General features: G+C 42.8%; 1 protein-coding gene across 1 annotated transcript in view; it reads right to left on the bottom strand.

Moving 5' to 3' along the window:
• The window catches only part of LOC140246545 (uncharacterized), a 69,313-nt gene that overhangs the window by 5,547 nt on the left and 43,256 nt on the right, over positions 1 to 20,510 (bottom strand). The window contains exons 29-42 of the mRNA XM_072325887.1: positions 19,733 to 19,940; positions 19,115 to 19,356; positions 16,531 to 16,593; positions 16,067 to 16,181; positions 14,498 to 14,659; positions 13,675 to 13,878; positions 11,927 to 12,016; positions 10,805 to 10,971; positions 8,621 to 8,802; positions 7,741 to 8,121; positions 5,110 to 7,100; positions 3,861 to 4,021; positions 3,110 to 3,238; positions 287 to 518 (exon numbers count right to left, since the gene is read on the bottom strand). Coding sequence (XP_072181988.1) covers positions 287 to 518; positions 3,110 to 3,238; positions 3,861 to 4,021; positions 5,110 to 7,100; positions 7,741 to 8,121; positions 8,621 to 8,802; positions 10,805 to 10,971; positions 11,927 to 12,016; positions 13,675 to 13,878; positions 14,498 to 14,659; positions 16,067 to 16,181; positions 16,531 to 16,593; positions 19,115 to 19,356; positions 19,733 to 19,940 — 4,327 coding nt within the window. The remainder of the gene's footprint in view (positions 1 to 286; positions 519 to 3,109; positions 3,239 to 3,860; positions 4,022 to 5,109; positions 7,101 to 7,740; positions 8,122 to 8,620; positions 8,803 to 10,804; positions 10,972 to 11,926; positions 12,017 to 13,674; positions 13,879 to 14,497; positions 14,660 to 16,066; positions 16,182 to 16,530; positions 16,594 to 19,114; positions 19,357 to 19,732; positions 19,941 to 20,510) is intronic.

Below are 20,510 nucleotides of genomic sequence, written 5' to 3'. Positions count from 1 at the left end.
ATAACTCAATTCAAATGGACTCTTCCAGCCTATCTAAATATTGTAGAGACAGTACACACTCTTAACAAAGTGTGAACTGAGAAAAGAGGCTCTGAAGTAAAGGGTCTATTCAAGCATTTTCTTTACCAAGCTGCTATAGTTGTGTCATGAATGGGACAAGAAAAAAAAAATTATAAATCTTGTTCCCAACATCCTAAATTTGCTGGACATGCATCTGTGATCTACCAGGCTATTAGAGCGGGGGTGCGATAAAGACAGATGTTATATGGACTGATCAGCAGCTTACCGCTTTCCCTCGATATGCTGTGTACGAGTGAACGAGGAGTTCGGCAGAGATGTCCGTGTTCCGCGGCATCTTGTCCTGGCTATTTCGCAGACAGTGGTAGGTGGAGAGAACCAGCGAAACGCGGTCATACTCCGACAGAGAGGGCGCCCCAATCTGCCCGCAGACGGTGGAGACGTATGCGTTGAACGCCTCTTGTGCCAGGTACAGCCGGTCCGAGTCACGCAGGTACTTTCTGGAGGGAGGGGATAACAAGAGTTTGTTATTGCTGTTTGAGGACCATCACAGACTGTGGTGGAAGGTTAATTTGGTATTCAAAGATGAATATTCAAACAGATTGGTTTCACTCTTTCATACATCTTTTTCTATTTTTAAGGACAGATAAAACAGTCATAATGTACCAGTGCTCACAATAAATCTTTTAAGAATGTTCTCTCGAATCTTGTTCTCTTGTACCTACATGTAGCTGTGGCATTGGGAATAAGACTCTTGACTTCCGATCGGAGGTGTCGAATTTGAATCCCGCCCAGTGCTTACATCCTTGGACAGGATGTTTTTACCCATCATGCCACTCTCGACCCAGGTGTATAAATTGGTACAATCCTGTACCTGGCAATGTTAGGGTAATAATGGCGGGGCCCTCTGGTAAAGCAGTGGCAAACACTGAAGAGGCTACCCTGGGTAAATAAGACCTTATTATTACTATTATTAGTAGTATCTTTTTTCAGGAAAGAACAAGAAGCACTTAAACTTCCACAGCCACTGCATCACTAATGTCATAGAACTGTAAAATGCATCCGTAAACTAGAAATGTCACTAAGGAGACTGGTATGCCTCCACCATAATGCATGATTCTCCTTATAGGTCATGGTCTATAGTACATGTGGACAATGTGTGATTACATTTTCACTAAATTGGCAAAATATTAAAATGACAAGTTTGTCACAAATGTGTTGAATGTTCACCTTCCTTGACCTAGGTTTAATTGGATGAAAAGGAGAGCATGTATTTGGGGATTTAAGGACTTTAACTTGACTCTGACCCATTCATAAGTTTATGCATTGAGTAATTTTCAAGGTATGGAGAAAAAGTGCAATTTCTGTATTGAAAAGTACATTGTTAACATTTTCATCTGGTCTTTGACCCTAAAATTCATAGGATAATCACTGTCAGGCAGAACATGCATAAATATGTAGTAAGTTTCAAGATAACTTGAGCCACTTCCAAGATATGGAGGAAAAAGTTAGTTCAGCACTTTCCCTTGATCTTTGACCATTTGACCTTTGAGGCAAAAAAAAAAAAAAAAAAAAAGAGAAAGTTTCCAGAGAATCTCTATTAGGTTATACATGCATACACACCAAGTGTAAAAAAAAAAAAAAAAAAAATCCTGCTGGCATTGCATAAATATGAGGGAAATAGTAAAATTTTGAAGTGTTGCCCTTGACCTTTGACCCTGAACTTTGACCCCATGAACCCTCACTTCTCTAGATAATCACTGCCAGTCAGTACATGTGTACATACTATGTTCAATGAAGATACCTTGAACAATTTCCAAGATATGGAGAAAAAAGTGAAGTTTTAATATTTTTACTTGACCTTTTGACCTTTGACCTCATGACCCCAAACTTTCACCAGAGAATCTTAATTGGTTAATACACGTATAAACTAAGTTTCAAGAAAATATCTTCAGGCATTGCATAGATATGGTGAAAATAGTGAAATTTTATGTATTTGACCTTGACCTTTTGACCTTTGATCTTGAGCATGTGCACCCAAAAGTTGATAGGCACAACTTCATCCCCTGACACACATACATGCCAAGTTTCATTAGGATACCTCAAAAGGTTTTTTAGTTACGCTGTCCACAAAATTCATTACGGACGGACGGAAGGACGGACGGAAGGACTGACGGACAACCCGAAAACATAATGCCTCCGGCACCACTTCGTAGCGGAGGCATAAAAATACAAACAAAACAAATGGATCCAGATCCTAATCCAGCACGCAAAACACATATCAGCAGCTTCTTTTACTATAGCGAAACTATCCTGAAAAATACATGCAAACAAAACAACAAATGCTTGCAAAACATTACCTCCTTGACGATGATAAAAACAATTTGCTCTGGGTATTTCCATCAGATGGTATTTGCGCAATTCATACGACATTCATGATATGGATTGCCCATTCAAAGGTGCTGTCATTAGAACGCCCTCTACTTGCTGTCCACCATAATAATTACAATCACATGTATTTTCGCAATTCAAAACCTAATATTCGCTACACGGAGAGTATTCCACCCTATTACAATAAAATGCATTTTTCGCACTTCCAACCACATTCACTATAATGGAAAGCTCAATCAAAAGGGCTATTGGCAAAGGGTTTATTGTCACTTGGCCTACTATCAGACGGTCCACTTCCAAGTTCGTCTAACACCACTACGGCTAAACTCACTTGGCCTACTATCAATTTCGTCTAATGCCTGTTCTGTCTTCTTCTCACTTGGTCTAATGCCCATTTTGGCTACTCATCATTTCATCTAATGGCCAGATGGTCTAATTGCAGTTTTGTCTCTGTGGACTTTTTCCCATTTTGTCTAATAAACTGTGGGTATTAGACGAAGTGGGCATAGCCCATCCGGAAGTAGAACAACTGGTAAATGAGGCTAAATGGCAATTGGAATAAATGGTTTTAATACTAGACGAACTGGTTGTAGTCGAAACAGGACTACACCATGTGGGTTGACTAGAGACTATATGGTTATTAGACGAAGTGGGAGTAAACCAAGTGATAGATCACCATGGCAAAGCGCCTTCTACTTACTTTCCCTGGTCAGGCGTCCTGTAGAGCTTGACAGCAACCTGGAGGAGAAGTCGGTAATCAGCCAGCTGTGTCAGGATGAACACCAGAAGGGACACAGAGCGATACATGTGCCAGGGGAAACTACCAGACCTGTTTGGTGGGAAAAAAAAAAAAATCAGTACTAATGACTCAAACCTGAAAGTTATCTGTATTATAAAATGGATTGAATATTCTTATAATCACGGCTGAACTACCAGACCTGTACGATATTGAATAATACATTCAAATAACACAAAAGACTCACCGAATGGAGTGGGTCTGAAGTAATTGCATACACAAAGCACCACTTAATTATTTGAAACCACCAGGCATAGCCGAATGGTTTTGGATGATACAGAGATTCTGCATGTACACAATTTCTACAGACCTACATGTACTCAAATTTCACGAGAAACAAGATTTGCAAAATTAGAATGAACGTGAATGTTCTTGTCTACACTATATGCATTGAATGCAAGTGGCTGTCTGCAACAATGTCATGCTGCAAAAAAGGCTGTTAGCTCCAATTTGCGAAAATTTCATCCTGTGAAAATATCTCGCTTTTCATACAGTTACTGTAGCTTCTCCTGTGTCTGTCTTGTATGAGTATTCTGCAGTTGCCACATTGGAGAGGTTCCTGTTATCTCCCTCCCTCCTCCACCCCCCCCCCACCCCCGCCCTTCCCGTTTCCTCAGGAAACCTTGAACAGCGCCCTCTACCTCGCCCTACCTACCTGTCTATGTCCTGGATGGGTATCCTCCAGATACCCTGGAAGAGGTTCCTGTTCTTGTGCTGCTCGTAGAAGAGTCCCGGCGCCACCATGTGGCTCGGCGGCGGCTTCGTCGGGGTCGACGCGCCGCCCGCTATCAGGATGTCGCGACTCCACGCGAGATTCTGCAACCACACGGAGGACAATGAGTGGGATGAATAAGAACGGACGAAGTTGAAATATAACAAAAAGTTTCATTTCGTTGGCTATGACACTAACTGTTCCCTTCCTTTTCTGTTCTTTCCTCGACATCCCTCTGTTACAAATGCCCTAACTTCCTCTTACTACATGGAGACAACTGCTAAACCTGTTAAACGTTGCCAATTATCCCCGTCACATCTTCACATGGCCTCAAACTCATTAACTATGTGCCACATTCACACGTCTGACACAGTCGACGGCGTGTCAACTTCGCATATTCTGCTCAAACTCACAAACCTGCCAAAACTGATCGATAAATCGCCAAATGCCGCAGTACAATGAAAGCGTTTCTTGCGCTTCCGTTCATCTCACATATAGCTTGCATTTATGTGGTGATTGATTATCAAGGGGTGTTCCCTAATAGATTTGCGTGTAAATTCTAAGTTTCTGTCACTGTTTTATGTGCAAAAGTCTTGCCTTTACAGTAATGTAGCTGCTGGTCATTTCAAAGAAAAATGGTTATCGATTTCTAATACAATTTTCATCAAAGCATAACTTTGCATTTTTTCTACAACTTTGCTCGCTATGTGTCCAGTATAACAGAAATCTATTTAGTAGTAACATAAATTTGAAAAACAGAATGTTTTCTCAAAGCATGACTGCATTGGTGTACTAGAATAAAGTGGCACACAGGGGGTTTTCACCATTTATGGCACATAAAGAGTTAAACTACATTTGGCTGAAGATGTGGGGTCATAGAACAGGAGTCTGTTTGTTATCTTGTTTGCTCTTTTGTCACATGCTACAAGACTATGCTGACTGTTCCACCCTTATAGATTATTTACAATATATGACAAGGTTGTATTTACCTCTTTTGATGTCAAACCAAACCCTAGGAATAGATCTCTTGGTACATTCCCTACACTGCATCTCAGCTCTAAAATAACGTCATGGGTTTACTGGACATGAAGAGGAGTGCTCGTTTTTTGTTACTTTTTGTGTGCAATACACAAATACAGATTCTAAAAACAATCACAGAAAAGATTGGAAGGCCAAAGTCTATTAAACAAACCTTGTGAGAGGGTGTGTGGGCGTAGATGAAGGCGAGCCGATAGGCAGACTTGTAGTGCTGGGGAAAGCGCTGGAGACAAAGCTTCATGGCAGCGACGCAAGCATCAATCAGTTTGATGTGCCTCTCTTTCCTCCCCTCCTCTACCTCCTCCTCCTCCTCCTCCTCTTCCTTATTGTTCTCCTTTTCCCTCTGTCCATCATCCATCCCTCCTGCCTCACTGCTTCTCTGGACAGCATCTTCATCAGATGGCGCACCAGATTTCTCCACCGCCCTCCCGGCGGGATTGCCTTGAGGATCCTTCTCCTTTCCACCACTTTGTTCTGTCTCTGCACTTTCCTCTCTGTTGTCAACTTTGGCATCTCCTGTCTCTGCTTTTTCTGCCTGGTCTTTCCTTCCATCCTCTTGCCTCTTCTCAACATCCATCACTTCCTCCTGGTCTCCCATCTTCGTCTCATTCTTTTCCATTTTATCTTCCGCATCCTTGGACTCTTCTGTCTTCAGTCCTTCTCCAAGCTCACTTGGCTCACTTTCCAATTTGTGGTCACTGGCAGATTCTCTGTCTTCGCGAGTCCCACCTTCCACTTCTTGTTGCTTAGCGACTGCATCTTGCTTCTCTTCTGATGGGGGCAAAGCTTCATCTTGATCATCCATAGTCTCAGCGGTCTTTTGAAGGGTCACACTTTTACTCTCTTCCGTAACGGATGATCCGGTGGATTCGATAGCTACCAGTTCTTTACTGGGTGCATCACTAGAGTCTGCTGCTTTTGCGGTCTCTGCTTTGCCTTTGTTTGAAACCAGATGGGAGGTCACTGTCTCATTTTCACCCTGTTCTTCCTCAACCCCCATCTTAATATCTTCCTCACTCTCACCAACTCCTGTTGTCATGGTTACTCCAGTTTGATCAGCATGCGGTACATCCCCTTGATCCATCCTGTCTTCTTCATCATCCTTTCTGACATGGAAGGGTGTGGATGTTCCTGGCTCATCGCTGGAAGCAGTGGGGACCACATCCATCCTAGCATCATCCTTTCTGACTTGGAAGGGTGTGGATGCTCCTGACTCATTGCTGGAAGCAGTGGGGACCACATCCATCCTAGCATCATCCTTTCTGACTTGGAGGGGTGTGGATGCTCCTGGCTCATCGCTGGAAGCAGTGGGGACCACATCCATCCTAGCATCATCCTTTCTGACTTGGAGGAGTGTGGATGTTCCTGGCTCATCGCTGGAAGCAGTGGGGACCACATCCATCCTAGCATCATCCTTTCTGACTTGGAGGGGTGTGGATGCTCCTGGCTCATCGCTGGAAGCAGTGGGAACCACATCCATCCTGGCATCATCCTCCGCCTCCACTGGTTTCTCCTCACAAACCTCCTCTTCCTCCTCCTTTGGTTCTCCTTCCTTCCTCTCCTTTGGAATGTTCAGCTTGGTGCTATCCTCATCTTTCTTCTTTGCATCCTTGTCCTTCTCAGCAAGTGTCTTCTCTTCATCTTCGTTCTCCTCTCCACTCTTTGCCTGCTCAAGTTCCATCTCCTCCTCCTCCTCCGTTTTGCTTCCATCCTTCATCCGATCCTGCTCCACGTCATCTCCATCAGCCTCTTTCCTTCCCGCTTCATTTAATTCCTCTGAGTTGGTGCGGTCAGGTGACACGCACTGCCTCGTATCCCATTCCGAGGACTGTGCGGTTTCCTTGATAACTTCACCTGCTTTTTCTCCATCTTCGCTTAGATTGGCATCCACATCCGTTTCCATGGTGACGCTGGCATTCACTGCTTCATCCGTCATCTCCTCTGTCACTTCAGACGCTACATTGGTATGCAAACCATCCTCACCGCCCGTGTCTTTTCTATCACTTGCCTCCTGCCCTTCGTTCCCTCTTTCCTGATCTTGACTCGACTGCTGTACTTCCGGGTCAGGGGTCGCGGCCTGCGACTCTGCCGAATCTGAATTCACCTGCTCGGGGCTAGGCTCAGATACGACGATGGCAGGAATGTCTGCAGTGGGTTTTAACAAAACGAGCATTTTAATCACGCACAAAGATAAGCATGTGGGTCGATATGACACACATTGGCACACAGACAAAAGGCCAAAATACCCTCACTGATCCATGTACGATGAGAGAGAGAAACAGTGAGAAAAGAGATTAAAAAATCAACAACTCAGAACAAGAAAAAACAGGCTGGTGGATGAAAGAAGATGGAATATGCTGACGAAACTGCTGCAAATTTTCATTATTAAAGTGACATCTTTTTTTCTGGAAGTCTGAAAGCAAATTTGTAAGTTTATTGTCTTTCTTCAAAACACATAACACCATAACATAACATCAAATCAAATTTGGCCAAGTGAACTCCACTAGTGCATTTTCAGAGATATTTGTCAAATTCCTTTATACAATGAATTCATCAATATCAGCAAACACCTGCATTCTACAGAATGCGTCACATTAGGAATTTGTTTTAGAATTAAACAAATTAATAAATTTGTGATATCGAGTAATCAATCAATCCATAAAAATCTTCCCTCCAACTTCCACATTCGTTTACTCAGTGTGCCTGATTGAAAATTGGTCAGAAGTGAATGAACCATACTGATTAATCCATCAAATCATCTGATGAATCAGTTTTCTATCTGTACCTTTGGTTATCACTCCCTGTTTGTCTGCTTCTGAGTCTGTCTGTATTTCTGTCTGATCACTCTGCTGGGCCTTTCCATTCTGTTCCTTCTCGTCGCTCATTTGACTCCGCGCTGCGGAGACCAAAGCAGAGGAGGCCGCAGCATCCGGGGTGCTCGGAGTCTGCAAAGACCTCGGAGTCTGCAAAGACGACGTGTCGGGCCGGGTGATCGAGCCTCTCCTCATGCCAGCACTAGAGGGCACTGCACCAGTAGCAGCTTCGACGGCCGACGCTACAGGCCGGCGGACTGGGACAGGGCGGAGAGTGAGAGAGCTGCGAGAGGGAATGGGGAAGGAGGACATGCTCTCATCGCCGGAGAAAATGTCGCTTTCAGACGCCGTGTCTGCGGAAGAACGACAGAAAGGTAGATTAGTGATCACATGACATCAATCAGGAAATGATACTCCTTGTTTCCTTGGGGTTCAAAAACTTCTTTTTGTTTGTTTTTTTGTTTTGCTTTTGTGTTGTAACCTGCACAGTGGACTCCCATTATGACAAAGTCCACGGGACCGGCAATTTTCTTTAATTTGTTATTACATGTATCGAAATTTCGTTATAACCAAATAAATAAAGAATATTAAAGACACAAAGAGTGGATAATGTTGCAGCCTGAATTTTGACTTCGTTGTAACCAAAATTTTTGTTAAAACCGTGTTTGTTGTAACGGGAGTGCACTGTACTACATACTTAGATTGATCATTGTTAACGTATTTCCCATCAACCCATTTATATACACATACATATATGTGCAGAAGAACAACTTTACAATTTGAACCCTTCTTCAAAGATAGAGAAAAGAGAGAGAGAGAGAGGGAGAGAGAGGGAGGGAGAGAATTTTGCACCTGTGGTCATGTCTTCCTGACTGCTAACCCGTGACCTCTGGCGTCTGTGCTTATCACGGAGATAGTCGTGGTCCTGGGGAGTGGCTACGTAGACAGGGCTGCCCGACGTCTTGACCATGACCACGGTAGCAGGGTCTGGCCGGAAAGGACCGGTCCGCGCTTCCTGCTCCGTGTCTGTAGAGCTGGGAATGGGACGAAAACAACACACACACAAAAAAAAAAACCTTTCTATTTCTTTTTTCAAATTTTTTCATTTCTTATTTCTTTTTTTTGTTTTTAGTGTGTGTGAAGAAACAATGCCAGAACTTTCACCCAGTCTGGCTCTTCTCTCTGGAACTCACTGCCTTTGAAACTGAGAATGGAGACCTCTTTCCCTCTGTTCAAGGTGAGGGAACTCAAGACCTTTTTATTAATCAGTAACTGTGCTTTCTTTCAATTGGGATCTCTTCCTGAATGAAGCAATGTGGGAGGAGGTCTTACCTTTCTGCGCCAGGAGTGCCACTGTGTGACAGACATGGCGCATTACAAGACTCCACTATTATTATTATTATTATCTAATGAGAGACATTTTCTGGGATGACATCTGCCTCACTGTGGTGTACATACCTTTTGGTCTTAAAGGTACTAGCCCACATTTGCAAACCCACGAAAATCAAAACTGCATAAAACAGGTCCAATATGACTTCAAGTACAAGTTATAACAGTAACATACCTCACCTGTTGCTCTTTGTCTATACCATTCGATAAAAGAGAGAAAATCATCGTTTTAAAATCAATTTTCAAACCGGGTCAACCCGACCCAAAAACGAATTACGAGCGCGGGCTAGCTACGTACTAACTGCGACCAGCCCCAACGTGCAGCGTTGGGGCTGAGCCGTTTTTGCATTCAGATCGAGGAGTTGTACAAAACGGGTGCCGTTTCGGCGCTATATTTCCTTAATTTTTCAACAAAAACTACTAAGAATACTTACATGGGTCGATTAAACCTAAATGATTAATTTCGGCGACAGTTTGATGCATTTCATTGCTTATGATGCAGAAAATGTTGTCTTATAACGCGAATATCTTCAGCTCACCGATGCTCACTGAAACTCACAATCACTTGCACAGGCGCACAGCATGCATGCAGTGCAGTGCATTGAGAGCATGCGTAATGCGTACTAATGGATATAGCAGCAAGTCTCTCCACTGTTGCACTGGGGCAGGCCGCTTATTACTCCTTAAAAAAATGTAGAAAATTTTGCAGTTTCTAGATAAATGGGTGAGAAAAACCAAGTCGAAAAGGTAATGTATTAATTGTCACTGTGTTTATGATAGAAATTTAGCCGTGCTTTATTTGTGAAGTCGCCGTGAATGTGGCAGTGATTTTTGCTCCCGCTCAGCTGCGAGGTAGCCGCCAGGACCGGGGCTAGCTACTAGTACGTACATGCAACTTACACATGTATTGCATGCAAGTAGTACGTACGTGGACTGGAGCTAGCGAGCGTTATACGCATGCATACGGTGCATTTTCATTTATTTTTATGAAAGTAATGGACTAATTGGAACGAAATTTTGCACAGGTGTTACTGCAATCATACCCAAACTCAATGCTAACTATGAGACCAATTGCTGCAGGTTTACAAATGTGGGCTAGTACCTTTAAAGACTTCCTTGGTTCATTGTAGTGTTCCCTGTCAGGCTCTAACATTGCAAGCACAAGAACTGCTAAACTTTCCAAGTGCAAGATCTGTTCATCTTTATGGTGAGGAGGGAACATTTTCTGTCATTGCCCAATTTCTCTGGAGCAAACTTTCCTTTTCACTTTGAATATGGTCAAAGTGTAGATTTAAATCAATGCTCAAACTCACTCAATCAATAATACAGTTTTGTTGTTTTTGCTATATAAATATCACAAGGTGCGCAACGACATTCTGCAGTTTGATTTATACTTTTCCAGGGAATAATTTTCTGACTCAAATTGGATTAGCAATTTCAGCTGATGAACAATATTTCAAATGGTATTCTGTACACTTCTATGAAAGAAAACTGCTACACAACAGGTAGTTTATGCAGCAGTGGTGTAAAAATGCATAGCAAATTGTCATTATCCATTATCATTATTATCTAACTGACTTGGCAGGGCGATATTAACGTTTTTCGTTGTTGTTGTTTTTTTTTTATAGAGGATCAGCGCACACTCACTGTTCACTGCTCGGGTCCCGCTTCTTCTCCTCGGCGCGGACAAACGGCAGCTGGGCTGCTTCCCGGATCATGCCCTCTAGAGAGGTGTAACTATGACCTTTGACCCTTGACCCCAGCTCTGAACACTGGATGAGCTTAAGGACAGCTGCATGGATTCTGAAATACATCTGAAGTAGATATCAGGAATGAATGGTCAGTGTGTGCAAACAAATGAAATTCACAGCCAAGGTGACGGTAGTATTGATGGTAAGCTGCGCATGCTTCAATGGTGTTCTATTAAACTTGCAAATGAAAATGAAAATTTGTGAAACTTTTGCATGTACCCAGTGGTATACAAGAAAACATATATGAGAAAGAATTTTTCTCAAAATTTTGATAACAATTTGAAGCGGATTCTGAAAGCCTGATGAAAGTAAACAGGGATTCCAGTGGTATACCATAATTTCATCCAAGTCAATACTAATTTTTAAGATCGACTTAATTCTTCATGAACTCCCCCCCCCCTGCTAATATTTGAAAGTGAGCAAGTGTGCTAGATACTGTAAAAGAGGACATTTAATAAAAGCATGCACATATTTTTGCTTGCCATGTGTTCCAGTAGTTGATGTCTTGATTCCGCAGAATTAAAAACATGCGAAACTCTTCTTAACCGGCCGAGCGCAAAAAAAAAAAGTCGCGCGAAAATATCCACTTTTACAGTATCCTGGGCTGTAAACACAGAGGCTGTACTGTATAAACTGTTATTTTTGCGAGGGCTTAATTTCATGCATTTTGCGAATCTTAGTTGGATTGCAAATTTAACACCACGCAAAAAAGTCACATTGCACTATGGTAATAATGCATTTCCGACACCATCGGTGTCAATTCGCAAAAACATCATCTCGCGGAAATGTCTCTGACCTCCTCATTTGTGAAAATATCTATACGCGAAAATAACAGCTTTATACAGTATCCACATAGAGGAAGGGAACATAGCTTCAATGATCCGTAACAAATAACAGTGACACGTTCTCCTTGTTCCCGTCGTCAACTTCGATTTGGCAACACCCCTCATAAGGCGCATGTTTTGAATTTATGCAATTTGTACAAGAAGCAGGGATAAGGTCACGACTTTTGACCTACCTCAAGGGCCTCCAGGGATAAGTCTGGTGGGTTGTGGTAGGGGATCTTCTTCGGGTACCTCGCCTCGTTCTCGTGGAGATGGTGACTGGCCTGGAGCGGGGTGAAGTGGATGGTAGAGAGGTAAGGTGGAAATACTGGTGTTGGAGATTTGTGGATATTAACCCGTTGAGGACGAGTCCCGAGTATACTCGGGCAAAAATCTATGGGAAATGCATGTTGTAGCAAAATCAGTCTGTCCTCAACGGGTTAATATTTGGAAATACAGCACACATGGTCAGAAGAAATGGGAGGGATGGAGTTAGGAGGGGCCTATGAAGGGTAGGAAGGAGTGCAGTTAGGAGGGATTGAAGAAGGGAGGGATTATAGAAGGGAGGGAGGAGTGGGGGTAGGAAGGGTTTATGAAGGGAGCGAAGGGGGGGGGGGGTTGGAGGGGGTTAGGAAGGGGGGGGGGTGGGGCCAGAAGAGTATTATGAAGCATGAGGAGCGGGGTTAGGAGACGTTTATTGACCGATTCGGGTTCGTGGAGGGCAGCAGACATTTTATGGCACTGGGCGCAGCCATGAGCTCAAATTGCGGTGTCTCAGCCGACCCCCCCCCCCCCCCCCCTGCTCTCCCCACCCCCCGGGCAACATGTTTATCGCGCACTTGTAACAAAGGTTCGCGCACTAAGCAAGCATTCGCGCACTCAATACGAGACGCCCACTGGCTAAAGCAACCATGCATCAGTTTTTCATTCTGCGCGCGTGCTAATGTAGGGAGAGGGGTGGGGAGTGGGAAGGGAGGGTCGGCTGAGACACCGCGTAATGGCGCTGCCCATGCCAAAAATACACATAGCGTGTCACAGAATCGGTCAATAGAAAGAGTGGGGATAGGAAGCATTTAGGGAGGGAGGAAAGGGACAGGGATAGAAAAAAAATTAGGAAAGGATGGAAGGGGTGGGGTTTCAAGAGGTTAAGGAAGGGTGGGAAGAGGTGGGGCCAGGAGACAATAGGGAGTTTTTAATTGGGTGAACGAGAAGGTTGTGACGCCGAGCGCAAGCGTTTGTCAAGGCATCACGTCTGTACGATGACCTGCTGCTGAAATACATTTCGATTTCGGGCGTCACGTCTCGTGGCGTGTGCAAGAGGCTTACCTGTGCCTTGGGTGCTTAGTTATGTGGAATTTGTGATTTGTTTTTTTACCTGTTCTGTCTCTGACTAGATGCCAAATAAGTATCCTGGGATGAATTATGTGAATTTTAGAACATGATGCATGGTAAGGCTGCAAAGTAAAATGCGCTGCACTAGGCCAAGCACTGAGATGTGATTGCGTACCGCATTACGTGCAAACGCATGTGTTGATCCACGGTATGCAGTTGCAAATTGCAAAACAGTGAAAGCGGGCAAATAAAGTAGTTACCAAAGGCTGCAGTTTGTATGTCAGCGCTGCTGCTGTGACATACCGAGATCATAAGCTTTCATGTAATCAAATTATTAATATTCTCTCGATAGAAATAGCAAAACAGGTGAATTTAGCACAGGTTTCCTGAGAAGTCATCATGCTCTCTCGCACAATTTCGTCTACCGCGAGAGGAGTGTGACGTGTGAATTGGGTGGACGGTGATAACCGGGCCCGGGGTGAATGCGTTCGAAAATTTGGTGATGAGTTGAGGAGGGTCGACACTCACACATGCACAGACAGTAAAAAATATGTCATAGCACGGTGACGCCGGGCTCAACGTGCAAATGGAAAAGTGCCTAATGACTCACCTGGAGGTAGTGCTTGAGGGATTCCTCCAGTAAGGACCTCTTCTCTGCCACCTTGCCCAGCATGTAGTGGACCAGCCACTCCTCATCACCCTCCCCCTCACACACCAGGGCCTGCTGGAAGCACTGCTCTGCCACCGCCAACATCTCCTTCTGCTTGTCGCCGAGGGCAACCGCATCGTCGGCGCTGATGCCCAGCTGTTCCCGCTGGTAGGCAGGGGTGGCAATGGATGGAGGAAAAGTTTGAGTGTGCATCTCTCTTGAGTGAAACCTTGGGGTACACTTCAAAAATCTAAACCTGACTTTACGGTCCTCCTTCCTTTTCCAACTAAGTAGCATCTGCTGCAAAAACCCTGCTATAATAAGATGGCTGGACTGCTGATTTTACCACTTTGTAACTGGTACCTTCATGTAAATGTAGTATACAAAAAAGAGTCCAGTTAAGTACAGTAATGAGAGGACTGCTGAATTCATCCCATTAACCCGTTGAGGACGAGTCCCCGAGTATACTCGGGCAGGTGTCTATGGGAAATGCGTGTTGTAGCAAAATCAGTCCGTCCTCAACGGGTTAAGAGCATAAGTTCCTCATTGAAAGCAAAATTACAATGAGGTTACCTTTTATAGCAATATCAATCCATCTATCTACCTATTAATCTTTTTATATATCTGGCAATTTATGTTCAGTTTGAACCTATCCATTTATCTTTCTACCTACCTATTTATCTACATGTACAGTGTATCTATCTATCTTAATTCATGTAAAGAACATATTTTTTCACTTGTCATGGTGACGATGTGACGATGGATGAAAGAAAATGATCAATACCTGTTTTATCTGTCTGGAGGCGTGGGAGTGAAGGATGTACGCCCCTGAGCCGTACTCGATCCAGAGAGAGAAGTTTGTGGGCTCCAGCTCTAGGGCCCGTTTGAAGCAGCGCAGCGCCTGGGCCCCTGGCTTCAGAATGGCCCCCTCGGTTTTGGAATCAGTCTGAGGTATGTAAGGGAGTTGTCATCATAGTAGTGATTGAATTAAAGTTATAATGACAAGATTAATATCAACTCTTTATGTGCCACACGTTCACACACTGGATGCAGTCGACGGTGTGCCAAGTTCACATATACTGCTCAAATGCACAAACCCGCCCAAACCGATCGATAAATCACCAAAGACCACATTTCATTGAAATTATTACTCGCGATTCCAATCCTGTCACATGTAGTTTACATTTTATGTGATACTTGACTATTAAGTAGTATTCCCTAGTGGATTTGCTCGTAAATTCATAGTTTCTGTCACTGTTTTGAGTGCAAAAGTCATGGCTCTGCAATATCGTAGCTACCCATCACATGAAAGAAACACAATCATAGATTTGTCACACAATAACACATCTAAGCAAAGTTTGGCAGTTTCTCTACAACTTCGCCCATTACATGTTCATAGTAACAGAAAACTATAAGTTACATAGATTCGAAAAAAAAAAAAAAAAAAAAAAACATTAATGTTTCCCAAAGCATGACTACATGTATGTTGGTGTCTCGGAATAATAAACCGTGGCACATGAAGAGTTAAGTGCAGTCTGACATCAGTCATTCGGCCCTGTTGGGATGGTGGCCATTCAGATGAGCGATACAGCTGGATAAATGCCATATTCTCAAGCATGATGCTTTCTAGGATGTTATGTTGTGGATTTGAACCAGCCATTGTCAAGTCACTATATTGACATAGTTACTTAATACTCTCAGTTCGTTGCTGGGACGACAAGACCTCGAATCTACAAAATGTCAAATGTTCAGGAGAGTCAAAAAACATGGCGGCCAAAGCACTATAGCGAATGGGAGAGCCTTTCCTCTGACATGCCTTGGTGGCTTCATTTTGGGGGATATAAGACAGTTAGGATTTGGACTGGACATCACTTAACTGACTATTTGACCATAAACCCAAAAAAGTCGTTTTCACCAAAATTTTAGATACAAGGTCTTGTCACCCCAGCGATGATCTGCATGTTTTATCATTATTCACATCTTGAGTGTCTTTTTTTTTTTTTTTAGTTTGCTGACTAGCACAGAGAATCGAACCTGGAAGGTTTTTTTCTCTTGCCTCTATCTGTGTGTGTGTGTGTGTGTGTGTGTGTGTGTGTGTGTCTGTGTGTCTGTGTGTCTGTCTGTCTGTCTGTCTGTCTCTCTCTCTCTCTCTCTCTCTTTTCCATATCCCAGATGAGATGATCACACAAGTACTATACTGTTAGACAGTTATTTCATGAGGGTTCAACCATAACAACCAAGATTACGGAAATTCAAGTTTAGGCAGTTTTTCACAATGACAGTCAGGATTATGAGTGTGATAAGACCAGCCACATGTTAGTCCCACTCATAGTTTCTACTGTCGGCTACTCACTGAGTTGTTCAGCTTGAGGTCCAAGCGGCCGACTCTAGCCAGAGCCAGTCCTGCCCAGCTGTCCAGGCGGTTGGGGGAGACACACAGGTCGTGGAGGTAGAACTTGATTGCTTTCCTGCAACCAGAAAACAGACAAGTCAGCAAATTCATGCAAAACGCCTGCAAAGATCCCCATTGTAGGGTATCGGTATACAATCATGTAATCTTCGACATGACAATATCTGTACCATGAACGGTGACATGACATTTACTCCTGTGACAATTGCTCTGGTCACGTTCTCTCCCAGGACTTTAATAGAGTTTAGGGTTATGATTGTGATAGGGTTTAAGGTAAATTTACTACACCACTGAGCCACGAAAGTCCCTGTACCATTATACTAACATGAAAGTTTGCACTGCAGAGCTTGCTAACGTCTACAAATTCAGAGGTAATAAGAAAATATCAGCGTGAAGTATGAACTCACCCGAACTCCTTGTTCTTAAAGTAGTAATCTGCCAGAAGGTAGTAGATCTCTTGGATTACAGTGCTGTAGAATGAGAAACACATCAAACTCAGATTTCACCATTAAAGGCACTTGAAGATTAATGTCACACTGTGTTAAAGTTGTTGTTTGTTTTTTTTTTCTTTCAATTGAGCAAAATTAAAAGAAGCAGAATGGTTTCTGCTATGTTTCCTAACAGAATTCAGAAATCATTTCATTTTATCTATCTTATTTTAAACAAACAAAAATACAATGATCAAATGCAGTAAGACATAAAGATACAAATAATTACATAAAATCAATACATGTATTGTAATAAGGGAGAATACTGCACACCTAAGTACAACAAATGTGAAGACTTTTTTAATTTGTAATAAGAATCAGAATTCCTGGAAATGGGGGAGGCTGCTAAAAAGCAGAGCTTGCATTTTGCAGACTCCTCATATTAAAGGAATGACTACTTACTGAACTATAACAAACTAGGCAAGTTGCCTAAATTCGAGCTGATGACTCTTCCGGATTTCAATACAGATAAAAAAATGAAAGGTCAAATCTCTCTGTATGGGGGGTCAAGGACGTGGAAGCAACTTGATCTCACACACCACCGAGATTTCTCTCACAACCTAAATGTACATAATATAGAGGGCAAACTACAGAGTATACTGCCAGTAAATGATTACAAGGAGCCACACGTTACCCACATATATGTAGTATGAGGACTACGCACTCAAGTAAAATTTTTGCAGGAAGTATTTGAGCTTTTGAACTTTTAGGTGAGTATAAACTCCTTGATTTGGCTGCTCCTCGGTTGCTCGTATGCTAGCGTGCTGGCAATGAAGGATAAACCTTCTGCACTGAGTCCCTCTGCGCAATCACACAGCAAATCATACGGGGCGCATAGCTAGCAAGCACTATAGTACCTACTCATGACATATTAACCCGTTCCTTATTTGGAACCTGGTATACCAGGTTCCCGTGGGAGCAACTGATATACTGGAACCTGGTATAGCAGTTCCCAAGATGAAGACAAGAGTGCTTAGTTTCATGGCCTAAATTCATGTTTCTTTGTGGTATAATGCCAAGAAAAATGGGTTTGATAAAAAAATATGAGTTTATTCGATCAGCATACATTTTCTTTTTGTTGGAAAAATGTGCATATCACAGTATAATTTCACTTTTATCTGATTTAGTTTATGCTTGTTCTCCTATAAAACTCATACATATGAAGAGTTTGTTTGCAAAAGCCGATAAGTCCATATTTGCCAAATGGAGATATTTGCGATTAAAGGTCAAGAAAAATAAAGAGAATAATAAGAAAATGTTTGCTTCTTCGGACCATAACTTCAAAAATATACCTTTATATGTAGAGACCAATACATCATTTAAAAGGTATTATTTTGTACTTTATGACAGAGATTGTAATTCAAAATCTTCAAAAACGGACTTATCGGTTTTTGCAAACAAACCCTTCATATGCACATAGCAATCAAAGCTGAGATCAGTTAGATTTCTCTGTTCGCTGACCCCAGTCACCCCATTCAGGTGCCTACTTTTGTGTAGAACACAAGAGTCTGTGAGCACATCAGTGCACAGTCTCTTCATACCTCGCGCCCGATTGATATTTCCTTTGTTCGATGGCACACGTAGTTGACCGCAAAATGGGGTACATTTACCGCTTGAATGCTTTTGCACAGGTGGATTACCAACCTGTCCATTCTCTGTTGACGGGCAAAAAAGAATCTAGTTTGGGGGCATTTAACCCCAATCAGGCCGGGCTATTTTTTGGCTATGCTAAAACCGATTCCGCCCCCCCTCCCCCGAGATCTCGGCCATTGGGAGTGCGATCGCAACAAAATTTGGCATGCGTGACACCCACGTCATAATCTACAAGACTGCGTCATAAAAATTTTTCAATTAATCAATTTCTAATTTTAATTAATTAATTAGGCAAATCAAGCTCAAGATCATATTTTAGCCTAATTAAAAGCATTGAGGGTCTACTTTTTGGTCTGTAAATCTGTTTTAGCATATTCAACAATTGTACATCACAAAATCTTCCAAAACTCATTTCAATTCTTATGTATTTCATTGTTTTCAGAATTTCTTATGTATTTCTTTGTTTTTCAACTTTTGTTTTTTTCTTTGTTTTTTTATTGGAAATTGTCACTGACCACTTTTCTACCATAATTAGCATAAAATCAATCAATGAAAATGAATAGTTGTAAAAATAATCAGGTTTTTATGACTTTCATGACAGCGCACTGTTTTCCATAGGAAATGTACACAAAATCACAAAATTGTGTCTGTTTTGGGGCGACTTCCCGTTACCAAAATGGGCGTGCCTCGAAAAAGTATGCGCGGACGTTGCAAATTTGGTCTCAAAAGTTGCGCAAGACTTGAACGAAGAAAGTAAAGAAGCCTCGCGACAAGGCCTTCTCGTGTTACAGAATTATATCGCGAAACGTCGAGGGGGGGGGGCGGATTCCGCCCCCCGCCCCTTTAGGCTTATTTAAGGCACTCAAAGAATTGCGGAAGGAACGGGTTAAGCTCTTTGGTCTACACTCACTTCGGGACTGTATAGTCGTCGGGGAGGGCTGGGGTCTTGTCGCTGCTGCCGTCAATGTATGCCTGCAGATACTCGAGGGCGCTGGTCGGCTTGGCGTCCGCCGGGATGACGCGGCTGATCTTGAGGAGTAGTCCCTCCAGCTCGCTGGACATCGAGCTGGTCTTGTAGCTATCAAACTCGGGGAAGACCTTCGGCTTGAAGTAGTCAAAGATGTAACAGCAGTTTGACCATTCCAGGGGTACCTGGTGAAAGACAAAATGCAGCGCACAAAAAGAGACGTGGATTTAAATACCTGCAAAAATAACCAGACGGAACTCTCATGGTCAGACATCTGGGTACTGTAAAAGTGGACATATCTTTGTGTGAGTACTTTTTTTGCGCTTTGCCAGGTAAGATGGGTTTTGCATGTGTTTAATTTCCTGGATCACTACCAAAATTTAATAATCTGTTACTTGTGTCATTCTCAGCCTTTCCTGTAAGTTTCATCCCAATCCGTTCTTTTACACACAGACAAACCAACAAACTAATGCCGATAAAAACATAACCTCCTCCCTTGGTGGAGGTAAAAGAAGAGAAATGGTTGAAACTGAACTGTAGAGGGCGCCACAGCAGCCTCACCTCCATGACTCCATGGTCCTGGAGATGTTTGGTCTTGGCTCGCTTGGTGGGGTGACCATAGAGACAAAAGAAGCACTGCTCCAGGGTGTGCCGGAGGTCGCTGGAGAACGGATGCCTCTCCCCCTCGGGGCATCGCGTCAGCTCCTCCCACAGCACACGGATGTACAGCTTCAGAAGGGCGCCCTCATGGTTGCAGCACCACGTCCGCCTGTGGGGTGCATCATTGCAGTGGATATCAGATCACAGAGAGGGGAGTGTCACTTCTTCAGGTTAGAAACTTTTCATTTGTTGATCTTATTTCTTTTTTCACTGTTATTTTCATTTTAATGTTGTAATATATGTGTCAGCATTCACTGACATCAAATCATTTTTACCATTACCATGATCATCATCACCATCATTATCACCATCGTCACACAGACTAGGTTCTTCAAATCAACAAATGACAGATGTGTCTAACATCAACGTTACATCAAAACTAAAGTCTCAGCCATCACTATTACCCCTATTATTATAATGATCATAATCATCATGATTATCATTACTTGATTATCACTTCATTCATAATCATCTGCCATGATCGATCTTACCAAAATCACCATCATCGTCATTCTCATTATATTATCAGCATCGTCACTTTAATCACTGTTGCTGTGATATTATCATTTATATGTCATTCTCATTTCACTTTTACAATCATTATCATCATAGACACCGTCATCCTTATACCATCAATTAAAGGCATCTTCATCACTTTTCATCAAGAGGATTTCATCAA

This window comes from Diadema setosum, chromosome 3 (genome assembly GCF_964275005.1).
Source record: "Diadema setosum chromosome 3, eeDiaSeto1, whole genome shotgun sequence".
In the NCBI taxonomy this organism is placed as follows: Eukaryota; Metazoa; Echinodermata; class Echinoidea; order Diadematoida; family Diadematidae; genus Diadema; species Diadema setosum.
This window is presented reverse-complemented; position numbering and strand designations above follow the sequence as displayed.